Consider the following 11,697-nt stretch of genomic DNA (forward strand, 5'->3'; position numbering starts at 1 on the left):
TTCTCCATGCTACATGGAGACTGTGGTAGAAAAATACTGACCAGCTGTAAACAATCCTCCTCCTGAGAAAGAACTACATGGATATAAAATTAAATATTATTATGTGCCTAAGTGCCACCCACTTCAGAATCAGGATAATAGAGCAGAAGCTTATTTAGGTGGTACTTACATTTTAAATCAAAACTCTATTAACAGGATCTGGTGGAAAAAACAATCTAAAAAGGTTTTACTGGTGAAAAATGGTCTTTTAAATATTCCATAAATAGGTCCTCTTTGAGGTTGTGACTTCTACTGTTAATGCTAAAAACCTATGGATCCACTTTCATTCCTTTAACAGAAAAGTTAATAATTTTGATTATTCTTTTTAATAACATAGTAAAATATTACTTATTCCTTAGTCTGCTCTAATTCTATGATTTAGCTATAATCTTCAGATTCCAGAGCACTGCAATGACAAAATCTACACAACAGCCTGTAAAGAAAAGAGGAGAGAAAGAACATTCAGGAACAGTATTCAAGATTGGAAATTGTATTCCAGACTGGTAAACTGAAAAACATTTTAAATCCAGGATTCCCTAGTGCAAAGTTTTGTTGTGGCAGCCTTCAACAGTTTTTAGCACTTTTTCACCTGCAAACTTAGAGGTGAAAATGAAGTAAGAAAATTGAAGAAAAGACTCGGTAATGGCAAGGTCCTCTGAACTGCTGCAAGAATCAGAAATTATTTTTCCCAATTTAGTACCACCTGCTTCTTCTTAATGATCAGCAACACTAGGAATTCAGACAAACATTTTCCTGACCTGTTTGCTGTGGGCAGTACAGATTGAGAACTGGCTGAGGTAGATCCTCTTCATTCAGTTCATTCAGCTTTCAGGAGATGTTTCCCAAATGAGGCACTGTAAAGATTAGCCTTTCATGTCTCCAGATAAACCTGGATGCTCTGTCAAAAAGGATTTGGAGTGAAACCCTTTCTACTTTATCATTTGCTTCTTTTGAAGAACATAACACAAAATAGACCAGGCAGCACAATTCTTTCTGTGGAGTAACTTTTTCTTGTAATCATTTACAGCATGGTTAATTGTGCATAATTTGCACCTTAACCTAAAGCACTTTGTAACTTCTCTTTTCCCTCACTTTGACCACAAAGTCATCAATCTGAAGAGAAGTAGTTAAAGAATATGTCTTTCTCCTTCCACTCAGAAAGAATTTGGGAATGTTACAGTGATAGTTTTTGAAGAGAGAATTCACTGCTGATACCCACTACAGAACAAAGATTATTTTTATTAATTTCTCATTTATTTGTAATTATCAAAACATTGTAGTCACACTTTTTTTTTTTTTTTTAAATTAAGCTGTTTATACTAATTCCAGTAAAAAAATTAAACCTTTGTAAGCTCCCAGACCTATTCCTTCTCTCTCCCATTCCTCATTCTTAATTACTTGCACCTTCTCCCTTCTGAAAATTTGTAGGTCGATGGCAAAAGTGGTTCTAATACCACACATCCTCAAGCCATAAGAGTGTTATCTCCTTTTTTTCCCCCGTAGCTTGTTTTTCCATATGTTCTCCTAGTGCTCTGGGACATGACCACATGCCAACTGTGATGTGCTATGGCTGGTGTGGATGATGGAAATTTTCTCTCCTCAGTTTCCAGATCATGTTATACTCTTCCCCACTCTTTGTTCCTCAGAACCTTTCTCTGGATTTTCCCAGTAGCCGTCTTTGGCAGATCCTGAACAAACTCCACCTGAAAGGCAAAAATGCTCACTTTTAGCTAAATACATTCTGATTAATCTCCCAGGTGCAAGGAAAGACACTGTTATTACAGCTAGGAAGACGGGAAGCTGCACAACTTGGGGCTGGGACGGTGAAATTCCTCACTACACTCCCTTGAACAGAGCTCCAGGGAGGAATTGGTAAGCAGTGAATGCCTTGCCCATTTGAATTGCAGTGAAAACCCTGCTATTTCATGAAAGGAAGACTGGACCCTGATAAATATACGTTATATTACCATTTCCTCCCTTTGGATCCTTTCGAGCACATACAGTGAACCCAAGGCTACAGCTGCAACAGACCCTGTAATTTACTTTTATTTTATTTAACTATGGTTGCAGTCTTTGTCAGAATGCAGCTGAAAAGAACCTGAAGCAGGACAAAAAATGTTCAATTTTTGATACAATTAGAAGACCCATCTTTTTGTAGTGTACTTACCTTCCTCGGATACTTGTAAGGTGCAGTCACCTTCTTGACATGTTGCTGAAGCTCATGAGTTAATTTTTCTGGATCGTGTGATACAAAAGCAGGAGCTAAAACAATGAAGGCTTTGACTACCTGTGCCACAAAAGTTAAGGGACTCCATTAACTTCCAGACTTGGGAATAAAGGGATACATTTGTTGCCAAAACCAAGCATCAAAATTCAGAAATGTTTTTCCTTTAATTTCCCTTTTTTTTTGGCTGTTTATTACAGAATGCAACGTTATGAAGCACATATTCCGCAGCATAGGATATTTTGTATTGTACTAAACTTTCAAAAAGTTGTAGAACAGAAAAAAGGACAGTTGAAAATCTCACCCCAGGGCTCAAAGAAACGTTGCAACATTGAAAAACATAAAAAGAAAATTAAACATTCTGGATATCATTGCCATCATGTGCTTAGTGACAAAAAGAGAAATAATCTGAATTTCTTAAACAAAAAGATGCCATAGTAAGTCTGAAGAACCAGACTTTTTTTCCACATCCAACCCTGCAAACAGGGAAACAAGTCTGAAATTCCAAGGTCTGTCAAGGTATGGTTTTAAAATTTTTTAAGCCATTTTAATTTCAAAAATCTTCAAGATACTTAATTGCAAGGAAGCCTAGTACATATAGAGAACCTGATCCTTAGAATAAAGTGCATTCCTTTCTGTATCTTTTTTTTTTTCTTTTTACCTCCCCTCGAATTGGATCAGGACTGCTGACAACAGCTGACTCTGAGACTGCAGGGTGTTGTATTAATGCACTTTCAACTTCAAATGGGCCAATACGATACCTAGGACACAATGCAGATAGGACAGCCGTAGCAAGCGAGCCATTCAGTTGGTCTTTGCAGATTGAATTTTAACAAGCAAATGAGCAAAGCTAAAAGCAACTGACTTACCCAGAAGAATTAATTATATCATCAGATCTTCCAACAAACGAGACATATCCTTCTTCATCCATAATCCCTCTGTCCCCAGTGACATAAAAATTTCCACACACAGAAGCAGCAGTTTTCTCTGGATTATCCTGACAACAATCAGACATTTCAAAAAATGTATCCAATTGTTAGTGAGATGTAATGCATTTACTTTGCAGTGGTGATAAAAACGATCAAGACAATTTTTAAAGTTGTTCTCAAAATGAGTATATTCAATACTATTTTATGCCTTCACAATTAAAAAAAAAGAGCCGCATTAATTAGCAGTTTTGTGGTGGAAATATGTGAGAGGCAGAAAAGAGCATTTGTGTACATATGGATTCATGTTCCAGGGAAGAAAGGGTGTGCTCTATCAAAATGCTCATCCATCACAGCAAATTACTAAAATGTATAACCCACTCTTCAGAGAAATGATTTATCATTGTAGGGCGTTGCCACAATAATCTCCTGTCAATGGAAATTTTTCACCTCTAACCTTCAAGACCAAAATACAAATGAGGTGACCTACAGGAAAAACTTCATTATCTACATCGATCTATCGAGTCTAGATCACACAGGAAAAACACGTTGACAACAGAAGACATAATGAAAAATTGAAGCAATAGTACTGAACCAAAAGAAGGTTTTTTATCACATAGTGAGCAATTACTTTGTGCAAGTAGTTGTTTGGGGTTGCTACAAATATCCAAATATTATGGGGATTCAGAAAAGAATTAAACAGCAGCCTTTATGGGTTCCTTCATTAATCCATAACTAATGATAGGAGTTGAATGGAAGGGAAGGAGTGATGTACTGAACATAAAGCCTGTGCTAGCTGCCAGGTACAGGTTTGGAACAAGTTACACCCTACCCATCAGTCTGATCCTGGAATAGCGGAATAATGTAGTGATTAGGCTCAAACCCCCAAGCAAACCAGAGAGACCTTGTGAAGATGCTGGATGAAATTATGCTCCTCAGTAAGTCAACAGGACTTTGCCCTGGGTCTCTCTTAAGCTTCCCAGCAGACACAGACAGGCCAACTCAAACTTACCAAGTACTCGGAGAACAGACAGAATGGTCGCATTGGTTTAATTCGGACACCAATGTGGCCTTCTTCTCCCCTAGGCAGAATAGCCCCATGGTCATCTATGATCTGCAGAAAGGACATATCACCGTTGCTTTGATTAGCTCAGTGAAATATGTGTGTTATAGCAAAGTGAAGGACAGAGAGGGACACAGACAGTAGTCCGTTACTCATGAACCCACAACTGCAGCTGAGCTCAGATGTAACATATCAACATACCTGCACATCATAAGGGGGAACAGCTTTTCCCAAAGAGCCAGGTTTAATTTCCATTCCTTTCATATTGGCACATATTGTTACCTGCATAATAGATATTTCTTTTTTTTTTAGTTTGTGCAACATCTTGTAGGCTTTATTATTGGCTTGCATTAGCCACATCTCTTTGTGACTTTGTCATGACAAGGACTGAATCAGAACTAAAGCACTGTGGTTCTCCAGCACATCAGAGAGGGGCTGAGAAGTTTTTTAGGTCAGTCCTGTGGAATGAGGTTGCTTGTGCTCAGTCTGAGCCAGTGGGTTCTTCTGCAAACACTTGAATTTGCAAGACTGCAGATGTGAAATTATTACAGATCTTATTTCAGTAATGGGACAATTAATTTGGGACCATATCAGGGGTTAGAGGAGAGAACGCCTGAAATCTGACTCCTAATAGCTTCGTTAACATTCACTTACAGAGAAGTCTAGGATGTGAACCAATTTCATATTTTACATTAAAACCTTGGACAGGTCAAATTGATACCCAGAGCAATTTTTTTTTTTTTTTTTTAAGTTTTGCCTTTTAAGTAAAGATGATGAAGGGATCTACCACAAGTTATCTGATCTGAGGTAATCTCTGGCATGATTTTTGCAGGGGGCTGAACTCTGTAGTCATAGTATTTCCTATAAACATTAAAATATGCAGCTAGTTGATTTTGAAACTATGCAATCATAATTATATACAGCTGCTTCTTAATAAAGTTCATTTAAGTGATTCTTACCTTTTCCAGTGATTTATCAAGCACATTGTGCCTCTGGTATTGTTATCTTTGAAAGGGCATACTGCAAGAACTAATGCAAACGTACCGTTTCAGTCTGGCCATAACCTTCATGGATATCCAGCCCTGTCTGGATTTTCCACTTTGCCATCACTTCAGGATTGAGTGGTTCCCCTCCAGACAAACAGCGTTTCAGACTCATGAACTTGTAGCTTGAGAGAAATAGCAAATGAAATAACTTTCTTAATTTCTGAAAAGAGCAGTGAATGGTCTTAACTGAGCAGCCTCTATCAACTTTCAAAGTACGCCTAAAACTTCACAAGCTACTTGGGAAATTACAATAATTATCCTGTTACACAGTCCTGGACTGAACTCCTAGATTGCTCGTGTTACCACTGAGGATATTGTAGTTTATCTCTGTGTCACTGGAAGTAGGTATTTTTGCTGGAAAAATACTGAGCAAAAGTGTTTTCTTGGAAATCTGAACAAGAACATCAGATGTTCGTGGAAAGCCGAGTTATATGCCGACATCCAAGATCAAATAAGACACTGAGAATTTTCTACAGCAAAAGGAAGGCTGAATAGGAACACAGAACCTGAGCTCTCTGCTAAACCAGGGTTGGCTTTTGTCAGGATGTGAGATGAATAAGTACCTGACTGAAGGTGTGAAAACTCCTTACAAATCACACTGACTACTTCTCATAAGCTGAGTATTTTACAGTGTAACAAACTGGTGGGAACAGCTGCCAAATAACCCAGCATGTGAATGTCCTCTAACTGCTCACTTCATTGTCAAGTATATGGGAACAACGCCACTGTACTCCAGTAATTCCCGGATCCAGTGCTGCCTGAAATCTTGACCATAAATTCAGAGGAAGTGTCAACTTAAAAAAACCTCACTTGTTTCCTCTGTGTTGTCTTTTCAGAGACCCATTCCTAATGCCTGACTGGCCTAAGGTGTGACTAGTTAGTCTCATATTTCATAATAGCTTTCTTTTCTGAGAGCAAATTTTGCTAATTAGATTTCCTTTAAATGAAGAAAAATAGGCACCACAAGGAACTAAACAGCCAGAGGTGTTACAGCATTATATCGCAGCCTCCCTCTGCTACCCCTGCAACAGACAAATGTGTGGTACCTGCTCAAATCATGTTGGACCAGCATGCGAAAGGCAGTGGGAGCAGTGCAAAAGGCAGTGATGGGGTATCTTGAGAGAGTCTAGAAAAATATAAAGTTATTTTGTTGAAAAGAAAATGTAATGGTGGGTCTGACCTCGTAAAAGTGCAGCTAATTAACAAAACTTATGTGCTCAAATGTCTGCAAAATAAAAATCATAAAAATGCAACACATATTCAACACAGAGAACGACTATGGATTAGTGACTATGAGTCCTGACTGCGGAGTAGCTGTACCAGTCAGTCCCACTGTTGTAGAAAATATAGTACTTTCTGTCCAACAAAAATCACTCATGTAAATGAATGACCACTGACAGTAGTAGTTTCAATTAAGATTGTTTTCTCTTTTCCAAAGCGACTGTGTCTTAGGCTCAAGACTAAATGACAATAGTGAACCAGACCAAAGCTTTTCCAATTTTATTCTTGGGAAAGTCTGGGTCTCCTCTCCACACAAGAGGCCAATGTTGAGGAGAATAAGCCAGCTTACGGGTTTTGCAAAATGGCAGAGAGGAGGAACAGGCATTCTGGCAACTCACTGAAAATTCAGGATAACAGGACCGTGATTCAGGTCTATGCCATACTCCGATTACTGGCTCATGCTCACCCTGAGCCCAAAGTAGCAGGAAGTCCATACTTGAAGTAAGCTTTACGCTTAGTATGGGACAAGACAGCAGTGATCTTAAGTTCTTTTTATCCTGCATCTTTCACCATATCTCCTCTACACTGTAGCTCTGTAACATGGCCTAGCCTGGAGGGAAAACACTTGTTCCTCCAGCTTACTCACCACCAAAGGGAGGGGTGATTGCTTGGGATGTGGGAAGTACCATGCCTGCTGCTACAGAGCAGTGGGTACCCATGCACTCCCAGCTTGTTTGCTTCATTTACGCAAAATGGAAATAAAACTCACAGTATAAAATGTTACACTTACCTCTGCAATAACTGCTGGCTTAAACTGTGGCATATTGTGTACAAAGACACACGATCCACAGATCCATGGTGCAAAAACACTGCTCCAAGCTGATTTTACCCAGCCAGTATCAGCGGTATTCCACATTATATCTGAAGGAGTCAAGTCCATCCAGTACCTGATGATAAAGCAGAGATGAAAAAAATGCTTCACAGAGCGTGAGAGACTCAGGCACAGGTCACAGCATAATTAAAGGAAAGGGCAGGAGGCTTCCATTAGAAGATGCGGTGTCAGCAAGTGGGGCTCTTTAGACATTTGTAAGAGTTGAAGAGAATCTTGAATATTCTCTTATTTTCCCTTCATTCTCTCCTGGTTAACATTTCTAGCATATGCTTGGCTCCTGAACAGTGCAAAACATCCTTGGCTTGTGTTGCGGTATCTGGATCTAGAGCAAAAACCAAACAGATCATTTGGAGTAGGCTTTCCCCACCTTGTGGATTAGAGACATCAGCTAAATCACATCTTATTTCCCTAGGAAACTAACCAAATTAGTGCTATGGACTCTACTCCAACTTCCAACTCGGAATGCCTTGGGAAATGTATCCTTTGATTTTCTCATGCCTTGGGAAGTATAAATAAAAGATGTTCAATGAAAGCAAAACAGTACCAAGCCATAGATTCAAACTGAACTGCAACTTTTAAGGTATAATGCTGTGATCCAAGGTTGCTTTGGTTCTCAGGGAAGGCTTACATAATACTAAAGCACTCAACTTTATCTGGTTTTGCCGTAAAGAGGCTATCCTTATTGCTACTCTGCAGTCAGCCCTCTGAGCTACAGAACATTGTGTTTGATGATGTCAACTGAGTCTTCAAGAAGCTTTTAATAATGAGGGTTTCACCGTGAGAGGTGAAAGGTGAGGAAGAAGCAAGATCCTACACTCATGAAATGCCTATATTTACTGGAGTTTTTCTAGTCACATTTTCAATTGAATTGTGATCATGTCACTTAATCAGGACACTGGGAGCAACTGCAAGGTATACCTGGCACTGGTTGCAAATCCGATGCCGTAACTGCTGTGGGACTGCACCACCATTTTTGGAGAGCCTGTACTTCCACTAGTAAAATAGATCAGCATTGGGTCTTGACTCCTTGTCTTGACACATTTATGGTCAGCAGATGCCACCCTTCAGAAGAAAGAGTATATGATGGTTACTACATGTAGTTTTTCACAAAGGAAGCAGTATTTTTTTAAGGTTTAGGTGATAAACAGGAAAATGGCCCAAAATGATCTCACTAAATAAATAGTTGCATCAGACACCAGAGGTAAGAATTAGAGAGCACATTTTGCTAGTCACAAGCGTGCCCCGTATGCCATAACTTTCAAGATGTGAGCACCTACAGCATATGCCAGTGACTTTGTCTACAACTATTTGGCAAGAGCACTCAAGGTGCTTGTTATGGAACAGCAGGTAGATGCAAAACCAACTTCTGCCTCAACACATATTGTGTCGCAATCTGAAGTCAAGAGGGACCATATTCAGGTTATTATGCCAGGTAAGGTAGTCTTAGACAAGTATTATACCAATTATGTTCAAGAGACTGATGAACAACTCAAATTGTCTGGGCAACCAAGATAGTCAAGGAAAGAAATAATTGATGCTGTGTTAGCTGAGCACCGAGAGCTGGCAATGGGTATCTTCTCATTGAATTCAAGAGGCATTAGGCAGCTCTAGAAGACAAGCACAAAACAACTGCAAAATTAGTACTCTGTGCGCTTGTCTTGTGATCACAGTGGAAGCAAAGAGCTTTTAAAAGCTAGCAGGCTGCTAAGTAAGGAGAAGCTGAAAGACCTGAATACAGCTCCCAAAAAGTGTGTTGGAGGGATTTGTACTTAATGCAGTGATTACAGTGAGTTGGCAGAGGGATGCAAAAATGTATTTTGGAAATTAATCCCAAAACTCAGCAATACCACCTGACCGATACAGCTTCCTTCACCTCACAGGGATGATGGTATAACAGCTGGATACTCACGCAAAGAGTTCTTTGAGGTTCAGCCACCCATCTCTGCTCCCTTTGGCTACAATTAGTTTGCTTTTCAGAAACTGGCAGTCAGGCATGACAGATTCCACTGCAGGTGCCAGTGTATCATTGGTAATGATGCACTTGGCCTTCGAAGCCTGGAGTCGGTATAAGATGTCTTTGGCTGTTAATTGGGATGTTCCTGGAATAAAGACAATTCCTGAAAAAAAGCAAAAAGCAATTTAGAAAATTGACCATTTCTCTTTACTATGGTCACAGGACATGACCCCAGCCATAAAAAAGCTGAGCTACTTGCCAAAAACTTATTCTCTGAGAAACAGGAGTCAGAAATAACTCATGTTTGAAGGAAGAGCTTGGGTGAATTCATGGCCTAGAAATCACCTGGTATCACCTCGCTCTGAAAGACCTCCAAACCCTGCAACACTGATGCACCTCGTATCACCTTTTGTGTCATCCATATCAAAGGTATCTAGATCATGACTAAGACCTAGATTTAAAGTGTTTTTGAGCACTTCCTTCATGATTCATAACTCAGGAAGGAAGTGTTGAGATTATCAATGCCTTAAGTATATGAATAAGGCCAGCATTTGGATTATATTTACACCTGGAATAAAGCCATTATTCATTTCAATAAGGAATTAATACCTCTGAAATGGGATAAACAGACTGAGGTCAGGTAGCTTACATACATTGCTCAGTCAACATATCCCTCAAGCTTGGATTCATTTTGTAATGGGAACAAATGTAAATTTGGATACTGAGTACAATGTGACTGAAATCACATTTTCAGAGCCGGGGGCTGAGGAGGGGGGAATCAATTTAGTGCATTTCTATACCTCCTTTTCCCAAGGATTTCAATAGACTTGACCTACAGACTGATTTCAGTCTTCTTGGACTTTCAGAGGTGTCTAACAAATTTTACAATTGGGAAACTGAGGCACTGAGATACTGAATAATATACCCATGTCATAGTCCAGAAAATCTTGTATGCAATAGAATTGGATTTGTAACAGCAGAGCAAAAAAATACTGTATTGAATTATTAACCAGTCTAGTCATATAACTTAGTGCACTAAAACTCTCCACACTGATAAGGTATCTGGTCAAATTTGGCCTTAGATTGTAACCGTTCAACCTTCACTGGCTTCAACCGAGGATGCTGTTTAACTGGACCATGTCTGTTCATCGCCTAGTACGACGTCACTTTGGTTCCTGTATGGGTGCTGCCAATTCTCCTACACAAAAGCTGAAGTGTACAGGGCATAGTAGCATATTTGTCTTTAGATTTTCTTCACGTTATTTTAGCATATTTTTCATATCTTCTATTTATTTTCTTTCTGCATCCAAGAGATCAGTAAGGTTACTCACCTGTTCGGATACAGGCTACATTCAGTAGCCACCATTCAGGAACACGAGGCAGAACTGCTATAACCCTGTCTCCTCGCTGTAAACCACATGCCTCGGACAGTATATTAGCTGCTTTCCTGGACAGAATTCCCAACTCTTCAAAGGTCCATTTCACTTCCTCTCCCTCATCATTTACCCACCAAAAAGCTGGATTTGCTGGTCGTCTTCCATCCTATAACGCAACAGAAGATATTAAAAAAAGAAGACAATCCTTAAAAGGTTTAATTTCAATCCAAAATAACTCTGTACTAAGCAACTCATCCCTGGCAACTAGTCTCTTAAAGTGATACCTATATTTCTGACAAAATAAAATAGTGCATTCTAGTCTGTAGCTACTATTATCCACTATCCGTCAGGAAAATTTATTTGTATCATCTGAGATTTGTTCCAATGTCTATGAAGTAAAAATACTACCTTTTCCAGTTGTGACCACTCATCTAAGACATCATTTGCGAAGTTGAAATATTCTGGCAGTTCCTTTTTACACTGGTTTATAGAGTCATAATGTGAAATAATCTGAGATGTAAGAACCCTGTTGCATCCATGGAATAATCTGCAAGGCGACCTGAGAATCCGCAAACACTGAGGAATCCATGATTTAATAAATGTTCTCATGATAAATGATGTTTTATCAGACAGTGGGAAAAAAATCAGATGCACGCCTACAGGAATCAGTCATCTGAAACAAAAGAAAATACATTTTAAAACAGCCAGGTATTGGATGCTGTCCAGTTTATAATGTTGGATAAATAAATGCAAACCAGCTTGAATAAACAGACTGTTTGTGTGCATCCCTGGTTTTCCCCATTATTTTATGTGGTTCTTAAAGTAAGTGTTCCTCCTTTTCTGGCAAAGAATTTGTGTACTCTTTTTTCATTATAATCTTTGTCCTCTACTTTGTCAGCCGATAAATGAATCTCATATCGCCTTTCTAAACTTTCACTTGCCAGTCCTTTTCTAAA

The 11,697-nt window shown here is 39.1% G+C and overlaps 1 protein-coding gene across 1 annotated transcript; it reads right to left on the reverse strand.

Annotated features, from left to right (window-relative positions):
* Positions 1-1,415: 1,415 nt before the first annotated feature.
* Positions 1,416-11,350, reverse strand: LOC104287826 (acyl-coenzyme A synthetase ACSM3, mitochondrial-like). The gene is made up of 13 exons (XM_009886559.1): positions 11,150-11,350; positions 10,697-10,907; positions 9,321-9,528; positions 8,330-8,473; positions 7,310-7,466; positions 6,345-6,424; positions 5,297-5,420; positions 4,454-4,534; positions 4,202-4,303; positions 3,133-3,260; positions 2,925-3,024; positions 2,207-2,326; positions 1,416-1,742 (listed from the first exon to the last, which is right to left on the reverse strand). The coding sequence occupies exons 1-13, from the start codon at positions 11,348-11,350 to the stop codon at positions 1,656-1,658; spliced, it is 1,743 nt and encodes a 580-aa protein (XP_009884861.1). The 3' UTR covers positions 1,416-1,655.
* Positions 11,351-11,697: the final 347 nt, after the last annotated feature.

The sequence above is a fragment of the Charadrius vociferus genome, unplaced genomic scaffold, assembly GCF_000708025.1.
Source record: "Charadrius vociferus isolate BGI_N301 unplaced genomic scaffold, ASM70802v2 scaffold46, whole genome shotgun sequence".
Lineage (NCBI taxonomy): Eukaryota > Metazoa > Chordata > Aves > Charadriiformes > Charadriidae > Charadrius > Charadrius vociferus.